Source organism: Cydia splendana, chromosome 21 (genome assembly GCF_910591565.1).
Source record: "Cydia splendana chromosome 21, ilCydSple1.2, whole genome shotgun sequence".
In the NCBI taxonomy this organism is placed as follows: Eukaryota; Metazoa; Arthropoda; class Insecta; order Lepidoptera; family Tortricidae; genus Cydia; species Cydia splendana.
The window spans coordinates 15,260,020-15,274,040 of record NC_085980.1 but is presented as its reverse complement, the minus strand read 5'-3'; the positions used below and the strand labels follow the sequence as shown (position 1 = coordinate 15,274,040).

The window sequence follows — 14,021 nt, the reverse complement described above, 5'->3', positions numbered from 1 at the left end:
ATAATAATATGATGATAAGTAAGTCGTTGTACGCGTAATCGTAATGTAATTGACCGAAGCGTAGCGAAGGTCTACGTTTTGACTCGGGCATTTTGCTTTCGTATGTCCGTCCGGATGTTCTCCTCTACAGGTCACAATTCTCAACCGATTCTCGTGAAATTTTATGACCAGATTCTATGATTAAATAAAAATTTTATGTCAATCCAGTTTATGGAAATTTAAAAAATGGCGGAGTCGTGATACCTCGCGCCTAAACAAATAGTCGTATCGATATCATAAGAGTTTTTTCTTTTTGAGATATGTTTATAGATTAAATGGCCAAAAATTCAGAAAATTTATTTCGCTGGTTTCGGAGGTATTGAGATATTAAATTTTAACTAATTTTAACTTGAGAATGAGTAGCTAAATTTCGTTAACTTATCAAAGAACTATTTGGCTCAGTTTGTAAATTTTCCCTTTTTTTGTTTGCACAGAGTCTGGGTTCGATCCCCAGTATTTGTATGCTGGGATATAACTTTTTTTATTTTTTTACACTTAAATTTCGTATTGTTCTTTTTTTTTAATTTACTATATTTAAAGCTCTTAGCACCATGTAATTTAAAGCTCTGCTCGCGAGGTCTACAGCTCACAGAGCCACTAGTAGATATACCGTTCGACACAATAAGTATTAACTAGATCCTGCTCCGCCTGTTTTACTGCTAAATGATAATTCGCAGTACGTAGTAACAGTAAGTAAACTTTTTATTAGTCATCTCGTCTCATCAGTAGTCTTGAGTATCGACCGCACAGGCACGCGGGGAAAGGCAAGCGAACAAACGAGATATTTATTCAGAACTGATTGTGGATTGATATATACGATCGAGAGTGCTATTTGCAATCATTTGTTTTCACTAATTATTCGCTAACAACAATATACCTACCGGCATTAGAGCTGAATCTCTCTGACTTCAAACTGTTAATGTTAATAAGTATTTTAAGTACCTCTCTTACATATATTCTGAGAGAACTGTAACTGTCACGAGATTTTACTGTCTTGTAAAAGTACCCAACACTGTTGCCATCCATTAAGACTCATTGACATTCTCTTTGATTATTGATCATAAATTATTCTACTTCCAAAAGTAACGATAATAATGAAAATAATATTCAACTTCCAGTGCGTCAATTTCTTCCACATTTGGTAACAGAGTGTGCAAATCTAATTCTAATTGACCGAAGCGTAGCGAAGGTCTACGTTTTGACTCGGGCATTTTGCTTTTGTATGTCCGGATGTTCTCCTCTACGGGTCGCAATTCTTAACCGATTCTCGTGAAATTTTGTAACCGAATTCTATGATTCGATAAAACATTTTTGTCGAGCCGGCTTTTAGATTTTTTTTAAAATGGAAAGTTGCGACCGCTCGCCCTTAAACAAATAGTCGTATCGGTATATCATAAGAGTGTATTATTTTTGAGACATGTTTACAGATTAAATGGCCAAAAATTCAAAAAAAATATTTCGCCGGTTTTGGAGGTATTAAGATATTTTAGTTTGTATGTCCGGATGTTCTCCTCTACAGGTCGCAATTATTAACCGATTCTCGTGAAATTTTGTAAGCGAATTCCATGATTCGATATTTTTTTTTTGTAGAGCCAGTTTTTGGAAATTTTTCAAAATGGAAAAGTTGTGATAGCTCGCGCTTAAACAAATAGTCGTATCGGTATCATAAGAGTGTATTCTTTTTGAGACATGTTTACAGATTAAATGGCCAAAAATTCAGAAATTTCATTTCGCTGGTTTTGGAGGTATTAAGATATTTAGTTTTTACTTGAGAATGAGTAGCTAAATTTCGTCACCTTAAGTAAGAACCATCATGGCGTATTTTGCAAACTTTCGCTTTTTTTGTTTGCACAGAAGGTCTGGGTTCGATCCCCAGTAATTATATGCTATTATAACTTTTTGTATTTTTTTTTGCACTTTTCGTATTGTTTTCTTTTTTAACTATATTTTCATCGTGCCCAATAAGATATCCAAGCGAGGTCTACAGCTCTCAGAGCCACTAGTACTTAATTTTATTTGCATCTGTAACTCCGTCCACTTTATAAATAGTCGCCATGGAAACTTACAATAGTAAACCAGCATAGTGCTTAGATAGCATCATTGTCTTTACAATCTTCAATTGTTCTTATATCCATTTAAATATTACATAAGTAGTTTTTGCTCGCTGTCAGTCACCTGTTATTTTGTTGTCGAGTTTTTTGCACCGCCATCTCTGTGAGTCACTCACGCAACTCATAGACGATTTTTTGCGATGTTTTTGTTTGAGTTCGTTTATAATTTGGTAGTGTGACTGGCCGATTGTGTTTCCTCATTTAGAAACTCCCGGAACTATTCAAGCTTTATTTATTATATTTAGTGAATCGTAGTTCGGCCTACATGTGTGTGTACAAAGGGGTCTTTTATTTGAGCATGATTTTATATTAAACAGGGCTGGTTCGTTGGCGAAATTTGGAATGTATTCAAGCTACGTATGTCGTTTTTCGTATCGGGATATGACGGGATAGAATGACAGTTGACGGAACTAACACCATAATTGTCTCTGATTACTCACCTTGCGGTCCCACTTATACTGGCTGACTGGCCACCTGATTGCAACGAGCTACGGGAACACAGAACCCGTCCTAGATTCCAGCTGCACTGCGGATTCCTGAAATGGAGCATCGACGTTACTCGGAACTCCAAGTTTGATCTTTGTTTGAGTTATGGTTGACGTCTGAGGGTAAACAATTGCGAAATTCCAGTGCAATTATCAACGCTGGATTAAATTAAGTCTACTTTGATTACTAGACTACTCGATGGATTGTGTTTCATTACCGGTTATTGTCAGATATCAGTATGAATTGTTTTATTATCCAATCTTTCATGGCCTTTATCCCTTTAACGTCATTAGCGTCAATACAAAATATTAGTGCATAAAATCCGTTAACAATTAATCGCAGTTAAGCCAACGTTCATCTCCAACAGGCCCTTTGATGACAAGATTTTATTTTGACACGTCCAATTGACAATAAAAGGCGTTTATTAGATTCAATCCGCGCCCAATTGACCGCAGATTGGAGTCAACTTGTCAACTCGTCAGCCTAAAGTCAAATTAATTGATTTCGGTCGGAGCCGAGTCATCTTGTCCATTCAGAGGCGTGAGGTTGTCAGATGGAGCTTTTGATTTTTGAAGAACTTCTAAATTAACCTTTATCAAAAAGTAAGGGTTCACAAAAGACTATGCCATCATATTCATCAGCGGTTCAACTTCTTCAAATGTCGTTTTTTGAGAGTGGGTGAGTTATTATAAAGAATCTATAGATACCTATAAGGAACCAAATGTGGAGTATACATATACCGATAGCCTTTCAATATTTCAAATAAAAAATAATCTTCCAAACGGCCATAGCCATTTTCAAGACATCCGGGAACGTACATAGAAAAAACCACTTTTGAATTGAGAATGGGAACCCCCTCCCTTGAAATCTTCAAGTCGGTTAATAAAGTTAAGTGCACTGGAAAAAAATATGTTTTAGTTAAATGATAAGAACCCCTTCTTAATTAAAACAGTATTGGCTTAAAGTTTATTGAATCCTCAGGATTATGAGACTATTTCCACTTACAGCATGAACCATTACAGTAAATTACACAATTAAAGAATTGGCTTAAAGTTTATTGAATCCTCAGGATTATGAGACTATTTCCACTTACAGCATGAACCATTACAGTAAATTACACAATTAAAGAATTGGCTTAAAGTTTATTGAATCCTCAGGATTATGAGACTATTTCCACTTACAGCATGAACCATTACAGTAAATTACACAATTAAAGAATTGGCTTAAAGTTTATTGAATCCTCAGGATTATGAGACTATTTCCACTTACAGCATAAACCATTACAGTAAATTACACAATTAAAGAATTGGCTTAAAGTTTATTGAATCCTCAGGATTATGAGACTATTTCCACTTGCAGCAACCATTACAATAAATTACACAATTAAAGAATACTTTAAATAAACTTGTCAGTTAAATATTCTCCCCCTTTTAAAAAACTGTCTGTCGTAAAGATAACTAAAGAATCCCGGAAGACCCCAACAGTTATATTTATAAAAACAAACACGTCAAAGGAGTGTATACCTTATCTCAATAGTTATAAGACTTCTCATAGATTTATCAGATTAAAGTTACACATGCGTTTTACTAATCGCATAGCACGTGCTTCGCTACATCTGCTTTCAATGTTCCAATCAATAGTCAGTGGTATAGTGTTAAGGTTCGAAATCACTCAGCAGGTAACGTAGCTCGTGCTGAGCGCATCTGCTTCCAATCTGAATTTTCCAAGCATTAAGGTCGGGAATCGCAGAGCGGGTGATTATGGCTCGTGCTACACGATCGACGCCATTTGAATATGTATATAGGGGCGAGTTTCCCGTGCGTTGCAATCGAACAGATGTTTGACGTGTGCCCAGATGCGCTCTGAGCTGGTATCGGAGCAATCTGAGCGAACGTCCCGTGCATGAGCTTCATCTGTTACGATTCATTTTAAACTATGCACTTATATTTTGACTAGCATGTATGAAGAGCACTTGAATAATAGACGTTTGCTTTTCAATTGTACCTATTACTCATGCTATGATATCTTGGCTTAGTTGTACGGAAGACGTAAATCGTGTGATACCATACAATTACATCAAAATTAATCAGGTGCTCATGTAATTTGGTCCCTCAATACTTAAGTTTTGAAATGTTTATTGAAAAATAAACCCTAAAGGGTTCAACAGATATTATGTTGGTGAATTCTGTTACATGTGTGACTGTTATCTCGATCGTTTTAAGCACGTTTTAAGCTCTCCCATATCTCTGATGGCGACTGTACCGTCTGTACCATCGTCCACGATGTTAACGGACAATTTGTAAAATTCACTGCAGACATACGGTCCTTCTATGGTCAACTAAAAGAGTTGCTGTAGTATAACGAGTTTTACTATGCTCGTTAAAAAGTGTATTTTAAAAAGCGCGACCAATCATCAGTGACCTAAAAACAATAATAAACACTGACCTTGGTTTTATGGCTGTCGTAAAGTTCCGGCATGTTACTATTACTAGGTATATATTTGATATGTTACCTACTGCTTTGTCGACGACTTTATCAAACGGGTATGGTTACTTGTCACTATTAAAATTTGGTCCCTAGATTACAGAACAAACGTTCGTATTCGAAGGTCTACAGCAGTGATATTTTATTATAGCATTTGCAATAAATTTTAACTCGGAGAGCTCGAACAATTTGCCATGTAATGGTCGTGGAGGGTATGCACTATGCAGTTCGTATGAGGCGGTTCTTCAAGCCACAGATTATCTAAACCCATGATTACTTAAGTTTAATGACTATATACGTCCCACTGCTGGGCACAGGCCTCCTGTCATGCACGAGAGGGTAACCAATAGCATCCTTTTGATTCCCTACCATTGCTTCTATGAGTAGTAGTAGTAGGTAGGGTAACCTACTACCTAATCACGCGCTAACTACAATTCGTTAAAAAAATTGCGAAGATATAACCACCGATAGTCAATTAAGGATGTTGTTTTCAGTACAATTTTATACGCGGGCACTCGGCGACGTGATTATCCAATCCATTCTGCGCCACCTTATCTTTTACGACTGAGCGGACCTGTATTTACCGCGCGACCCCACCACCTCGTCAATTGACCCCAACACGTTGACTCTAATTTATTGTGCAACCAATTACCGGCACAGCTGGTGTGTTATCACCGCTTAGCGACTGCAGGCGAGTGAGGCGAGCATTGGATTCCGTTGGGGCATGTTCCCGGTACTGGTATGTAGTAAGATTGAAACAGGAAATTTCCTCAATCTTCATACAAATTGCATGTCGTAACTTTGGCTAACTCATGGAGCTTAATTCAAACCTTGAATGACGTCATGCACGCTAATGTGCGCGCTAACGTCCCTTTTTTATATATCCCTTGAAAGTTACTTTAGTTACCTACTTGAGAAAAATCCTACGGATACAACTACGGTCCCTCGTTTTTACTCGTAGCGACCAACGTAAATGGATGCCATTTAGAAACAAAGGCATGCATATTTAAGCGAAATGGCTGGATGGCGCGACACCTCGGGATTGAGTGCGTGACGCGGCGGTCACATGTTTCGCCTGTTATTGGTTTTATTGCCGCCGAAATAATTCGGCCGTCTGGCTGGAGTGCTAAATTTGTGGAAGCGAATCGCGTGATTCGCGCTACCTCGAACGTCACGTCACAGTCAACTGAAATAATACCTATCTTACAATATGCGCGCAAAAATATACCTACGGTCTCATGCCATGCCTCTACAAATTTAATGCATAAAACATTAACTGACTCTACATTCGAATTTGATGATTTCGGTATCGTTTGATAAATTGAGGCCTTGTTTGGTAGACGACTAAGTTCCTTTGTTCCTAAGTAATGTTTTCACATTGTTGCAGGCAAGGTGGTGTGCGGCGCGTGCGGCGGCAAGTGCAGCGGAGAAGTGCTGCGCGTGTCAGACAAGTACTTCCACACGGCGTGCTTCACGTGCCGCTCGTGCTCGGCCTCGCTCGCCAAAGGGGGCTTCTTCTGCAAGGACGGCCACTACTACTGCCCGCAGGTTATATACTTTTAACTTTCTACCTTATGTTTTGAACAAACGCGTCTACATAGATCTCCTGGTCCACACAGAAAAAGCTACCTCGCGATTGTACCAGCCGCACGACGAAGCTCGGCCTGTGTAGACAGGCCGCGCGAACTTTGCTTCGGACGAGGCATGTCAGGACAGAGCGAGCTGCCTCGTGCGGCAGTGGGAAAAGCCGGTCAAAGGGAATTGTTGATGACGCTCTTCCAGATTCCATACCATTAGTGTCATGAGAGACAAAAGATAAATGCTCGTTCATCATCATAATCGCTTATTGCAAACTATGATACATAAGTTGTGTTGTTGTTTTTATTGTCCTTTACTATTTACATCTTACACATAGCTTTAATCCTAATTTTAGGGTTTTTCGGAAAATACTTAGTGGATTTCCATTTCGGAATTTAAGATGAAACAGTGCATCATTTTTGCAAAAGGTTTTTTTAAAGACCAATGTTGTCACTGTCATAATTGCCTTCCTCATTTCCTCGCGAGGCTCGTGTTATGGGTCATCACTAGTCATCGGCCTAACATTAACCGTATATTTTGTGTTGCAGGATTATCAGCGCGCGTTCGGCACGAGATGTGCAGCGTGCGGACAGTACGTAGAAGGCGAGGTCGTGTCGGCGCTCGGGAACACCTACCATCAGAAGTGCTTCACGTGTGCGAGATGCAAGTGAGTACACTTTGTTTTCAATAAATACGTTGGATTTTTGTTGGCTCAGGGCATTAACGGCTCTTTTAAGATCTTTATTGATTCGGGTAAGTGTTCTTTCATTCATCATGGTTTTCTTGAGTATTTTTGAATGATCAACCGAACACCTGGCGGATTGTAGAATTTCAGGAGCATTCCTTCTGAATCTTATCTATAGAGACTCAGTTATCTTGGAAGTTGTCGTTTCCAGACGCGCGTTCCCATCAGGCGAGAAAGTGACGTACACGGGCGCGGAGGTGGTGTGCTCCTCGTGCGTGGCGGCGCCGCTGCAGCGGCAGACGGCGCGCGCCGCCGCCTCGCCGTCCCCCTCCCCCGCGCCCGCCCCGGCGCCGCCCACCCGAGCGCGCGCCGACGCGGCGCCGCGCCAGCCGCGCCCCGCCTCCGCCGACCGCGTGGACCGCGTCGAGCTGCGCGCCGACCCCGACCGCCTCGTCGACCAGAATGGTGAACGAGAAAGATATGGTCCGCACTCTCATCCATTTGCACCCGTCCTGATCAAACATCCGTTTAATCAGTTTAATCCTGTTTAAACTATAACCGAAAACCGTATTAAATCAATTAACTAAGGGCCAGTTGCACCAACCACATTTGACAGACTGATCAACGTCAGCCGGCGCGCCCCGGCGCTTTACTATGAAATTTTTCGTACATAAAAATTTAGCGAACTCTTTTAACGATACGAACAGTTCGGTGCAACCGACCCTTAATATTTAGTTTCTTTAACGGGCTGGGCTGCACTTTATGAAACATTACTTTGATCAAATCGGGCACTTCTTTTTTCTGAATACCTAATAATTACAATGAATAAAATTTAAAAAATATCATTTTCAAATTAAATTCATAAAATTTAGATACATACATACATTGTATATTTGTACGAGAAAATGGTCTATTTTTGATTTTAGACAACTCTCATTTGTTTAGAACGGATGTTTTATCGGGATTTACGTTATGTTTAATCGATAACTATATCATACTACATTCTCCATTTGTGTGAAATCATTGCCTAACTGCACTATCACTGTGAATAACTGCCTGCAATGCATCGCTCTTTGTACTAAGCGTCCTGCCTTCCACTGAGAAAAACAACAAATTATGTCTAGAACAAGAACTGACTCCACCCAAGAAAATGCTTTGTATGAAATCCGAGTCTACGATATTTCATTTCTTATCTAGATAATCTAGAATGATATTCCAATATTTCCAATATTACCTAATGACGGCCTGTTAAATAAAACATCGTATTCGTAAGTTTTTGATGAGGCCAATCAAGGTGGTGGACAGGCTCGCACTAAGTTTGCTAATGCGGTTAACCCTTCCATCGTCGAATTAACTGTTTGATCGTCAATTTTGTTGCAGAATGCGCGGGCTGCGGCCAGGAGTTGTCTGAAGGACAAGCGTTGGTGGCGTTAGACAGGTAAACGAGCAAACCCTTTTTATTACTCATTATTGTGTCATCGAAAAATTTACAAAATTGCGAAATTTCCAGATAGAATCATCTTGAAAGCTTCTCAATTTGTATGGGGATCGAATATTTCTCTTCTGAAAAGTACATTTTCTTTATTTTTGATATTTTTTCCTCAAGTTTCGGAGAACCATTGCAACTTTTTGGACAACTTTCACGTTAAATTTGTACTCAATTCGATTGTGACGATAGTATACCCTTGCTCAAGTCGATCTGTGTAAGACTATCCCCAAACTCACACATTTATTATGAATAATAATATGTTGTGTCACTTGACAGACAATGGCACACTTGGTGCTTCTCGTGCGGCGCGTGCGGCTGCGTGCTGCAAGGGGAGTACATGGGCCGCGGCGGCACGCCGTACTGCGAGCGCGACTACCAGCGTTTGTTCGGCGTGCGCTGCGCGTACTGCAACCGGTACATCGCGGGCAAGGTGAACAAACTATTGTAACTTAACATTAAATACTCAGATTTACCCCCTCATTCATAAACGCGCTACAAACCTCAATTAGCTAAACATCGTTTGTCTTTATCTGTCATTTTGACTTATGTATTTGTAAGAAAGGGAAAAAACATAATTTAACTAAATAAGGCCCGTAAAGTTTTATGAATAAGGGGGTTATACTATATCCCGTAGTAATTGACCGAAGCGAAGCGAAGGTCTACGTTTTGACTCGGGCATTTTGCTTTCGTATGTCCGGATGTTCTCCTCTACAGGTCGCAATTCTTAACCGATTCTCGTGAAATTTTGTGACCGAATTTTATGACTAAATAAATTTTTTTTGTCAATCCGGTTTTTGGAAATTTTTAAAAATGGCGGAGTCGTGATACCTGGCGCCTAAACAAATAGTCGTATCGATATCAGGGGTCATCCATTAATTACATCACACGTTTAGGGGGAGGGAGGGGGTCAAGAAAATGTGACATGTTGTGACAAGGGGGAGGGGGGGAGTCATAAATTTTGTGACGTCACTTTAACTTCATCAGTAACCGAAAATGTATTTAAATTATTTATACGCTAATTATCATTTAAATAGCAAGTTTTTGAAACGATAATCGTTTTTATTCGTTTAATGTTATTTCTTAATCAGTTTTGGGTTATAAAATTACTAATATTTCTTTTGTCAAAAATATTTTGATAAAATATTAAATAAATATTTGCCGATTTCGTTGAAGAAATGTGACGTCACACCAGGGGGGAGGGGTTTGCCAAATGTGACCAAGTGTGACAAGGAGGGGGGGAGGGGTAAAAAAACCTAGAAATTCGTGTGACGTAATTAATGGATGACCCCTCATAAGACTTTTTTCTTTTTGAGACATGTTTACAGAGTTAATAGCAAAAAATGCAGAAAAAAATTATCGCTGGTTTAGGCGGTATTTAGATATTTAATTTTAACTAATTTTAATTTGAGAAGGAGTAGCTAAATTTCGTCAACCCATCTGAGAACTATTTGGCTCAGTTTGTAAATGTTCGCTTTTTCTGTTTGCACAGAGGGTCTGGGTTCGATCCCCAGTAATTGTATGCTGGGATATTATAACTTTTTGTATTTTTTTACACATAAATTTCGTATTGTTTTTCTTTAATTTACTATACACCGTGTTTTTATTGAATTCCGTTAACTTCGGGGTATAGTTAAGTACGTTTATAAGAACTAAATGGCATAGTTAATTTAAAAAAAAAAAATTTTTTTTGTTTTCTTTTTTGTTTTTTTTTTGTTTAAAAAGTAATTAAATGTAGCATATAGCGTTGTTGTAACACGGGCATTACATTTAACTCAACCAAACAATTGAAATCTGTGACATATCAATGTCATTTCGTACATCAATCGACCGAGATTGTACTTAAGTTTAGTAGCAAATGTATGAACTCATTCTAAACACTAATCAATATGTAAGCCGGCCCTAAGGCAAGTGTACACGCTTGTAGAGGCCTTATAGTAAAAAAATAAATCATGGATTATCTCCGAAATGGACTTAATTAGAACATCGGTGTCTTTGAGAAAGTTACTTGATTTAAGCTCAGGAATGCACCCTTGAAATTAACGGAAATCAAAAAAAACACGGTGTATTTAAAGCTCTTAGCACCATGTTATTTCAAGCTCTGCTCGCGAGGTCTACAGCTCACAGAGCCACTAGTTTAAAGTCAAACCATTCTTTCAACAATAAACTTCGGCATTGTGTGGTGTACATAATTGGCGCAGTCAGTAGGATATGAACCTATGAGGGATTATAAATTATAATTGCGCGATAAAAATTGTTTGTAATAGTGGATATCTAAAATCACTTATTTGACAGTTATGAATTGACCCTTATTAATATGAAGCTAAGAACTACCGTTTAATAAAGTGAAGGCTACACTTAATAAGAATAATTAGGAGGAAGTAGTTAAACAATTTAATTTGTTAAAGTGGAAGTGACTCCGCAGGATCTAAGCGCTAATGCTTTTGTTGAAAGCAAGATTACTTGGAATAAAACATCATACAATTCCCCATTTTGCTATTCGAACTAAATCGTTTGAAAGATATACAAACATTGTTATATGGCAGGTGCTGCAAGCGGGCGAGAACCACCACTTCCACCCGACGTGCGCGCGCTGCTCCAAGTGTGGCGACCCCTTCGGAGACGGCGAGGAAATGTTCCTTCAGGTAACTTATAACAGGTCGAGAATTATCATAGTCGAAACTTTTAATATGGTCCTACTTTTGTCGTAACTTTAATCGACCTTAAATAAAATAGAGATACTTTCGTTCCTTGAATAGATGATATTCAAGGCACGAAAGTTACACGCGAGCGTATTTTTGAAATTTTATGTAGATAGGACTAAGTTTACATTATTTTTAAGTTGGAAACCATTCAGTCAATTTGAAAGCCATGCTTGCGGTTTTTACTGGACCCATAGCCTCCTGAGACCCCTCCTACAATTTTTTGTACATATTTCATAATCTATTTTTAACATTTATTGAGACACAATATTGAGAACAGATATTGATTATTATACAGAACTAACTTATGGGTCTCAACGTACCCTACCTCATGTATTCATAAGAACATTTGACAGGGCGCAGCAATTTGGCACCCTCGGTGCGGCCCCGCGCCGCGCGACCCCGCCGACCCCGACCACGACCCCGAACGGGCTTCTTCTGAACTACAGGTACACACACACACACACATGTGCACACGTGACAGTTTTAATACAACCTACTACTACTACACTCTTATATAATATGGTAGACTGTGCGGATAAATCGCCACCAATCCTAGCCAAAATTGAATAACGATTATGTCAAAATTATTTCGCGTTATTTGTAACATATGGTAACAATATAACGAATTTATCTCAACACAGACTATCATTCACATTTGTTAAATCTTCAATTATCTAAGGCGTCTCTGTGTGGACTTAGTTCATGTAATTTTACTGATTATAGAATATTGTAGACAGATCCATCATGATGATATGATCACGTATTGATTTTTTCATCAATGCACTAGAGTTTTTTGACTTGTTATACTTCTTTATTATTTAATTAATTCCCAATTGCATAAACGTTTATTAAAAAGCCAAGAAATTCTGCATTGTTGTCCAATAACTTGTAGAGGCATTTTAAAGAACGTTTCTACTCTGGAAGAATTTCGTTAGTTTCGTAGCTCATGCACGATGTATTCGATGTTCGCAACGTAGATGTAGTTACAATTCTCGCAGTTTACAAGTCTCCTTCATATCTCGGAATATAATTGTACTTGTTTCAATAAATTATGTGTACCTACTCAAGTCATTCGAGACAAACTTAGAGCATTTAATAACTGGAGTCGCCATTAAGAGCTTACCCCTCTGCCGAAAAACTTGCACAATTGTGCAAACTTTTGTATGGACTGACATGGCTATTTGTACGTTACGTACAAAACATGTAGAAATAGCAATACATTTGACGTCCCCTCCCCCGCAAAAATCGGCAGACTGTTTCGTAAAGAAAATTACAGCGATGACATCTCCAGTTACTAAATGCTCTAAGGAGACAAATAATATGAACATAGAGCTTCTGTATGAAAAGCGGCTTATAAAACGCGAGATTATTGACGTGCATTTTCAATTATTAAATTATTTCAGTACAGTGAACTCGGGAATGTGCTCACGGATAAAATGTGCAAATATTTCTTTAGTGCAAATGCGATATAACTAAAAAATATTCGTTAGCAAGTCTGATTTCACTGTACGTTTGTACAATACTTTTATATTTAATTTGATGTTGTTTATTTTCTTTTTTCAGTGCCTTTATTGTTGTTTTGCAATGCATCTTGCCCCTCGCCCGGCTTCCGTACCGTATTGGACCCTATTAACTGACTAATGAAGCTGAGAATTGCAATCAAATAAATTATAGTATTAACTCAATGCCTTTTAATATAACTTGCTTGTACAGTCGACGTCGAAGATGTTTACATTTGCCGCCTTATTACAAAGCAGCAAGGTGCAAAAGTAAAATCTAACACGGTTGTAAGATTTTCTAACACTTTAATCTCACACGACGTTACACAAGTTATCGTTTTGGTTCTAAATTGAGATGAGTTTGAATCTTTCACTTAGTGTCGAAATATTTCTAAATTGAAATCGATTAGTCAATTGCAAAAAGGCCCTCATTTTGCACAAATTTCCTAAATAAAAGGGTTCCAATACGATGTACGGTGGTGTCGGGTCTCTGTCTCTCAACATATTGACCATTACTAGCACCACCTTTTGGCAGCACCTGTTTCGGACCAGACATACATAATTACCTACACAACGTTTACCTGGAGAACTCGTCAAAGTATAGAATTATTCCGTTTGATGTTAAAGCATTTTTAGCAATATGCTTCCTAATCAAGCCTACGAATGTTTCGCTATATCAGAAAATCAAATGAAATAAATATGCTATTGGCTTTCTCCAGATAATAATAGTAATTAAAGTACTATCTTGAACGCCTATATAGACACTGTGTGTTCACAACATTACTTATTGTATTGTAGATAGATGTGTGGAAGTAAAAAGGGTTAACAGAACAGCCCTGCACGTATTTACACTTCTATTTTCTTTGTAGAATACTTTTTTTAATATTTCCCGGTGTTACATTTGACAAAGAGATTTTACACCAATCTTTTAAGTTTGATCTACTCGTA

The 14,021-nt window shown here is 38.3% G+C and overlaps 1 protein-coding gene across 1 annotated transcript in view; it reads left to right on the top strand.

The window, feature by feature from the left end:
• Positions 1–14,021, top strand: part of LOC134801060 (actin-binding LIM protein 3) — a 106,171-nt gene that overhangs the window by 65,000 nt on the left and 27,150 nt on the right. Inside the window, exons 2-8 of the mRNA XM_063773588.1 lie at positions 6,508–6,668; positions 7,247–7,365; positions 7,595–7,866; positions 8,764–8,821; positions 9,149–9,302; positions 11,416–11,514; positions 11,928–12,020. Coding sequence (XP_063629658.1) covers positions 6,508–6,668; positions 7,247–7,365; positions 7,595–7,866; positions 8,764–8,821; positions 9,149–9,302; positions 11,416–11,514; positions 11,928–12,020 — 956 coding nt within the window. The remainder of the gene's footprint in view (positions 1–6,507; positions 6,669–7,246; positions 7,366–7,594; positions 7,867–8,763; positions 8,822–9,148; positions 9,303–11,415; positions 11,515–11,927; positions 12,021–14,021) is intronic.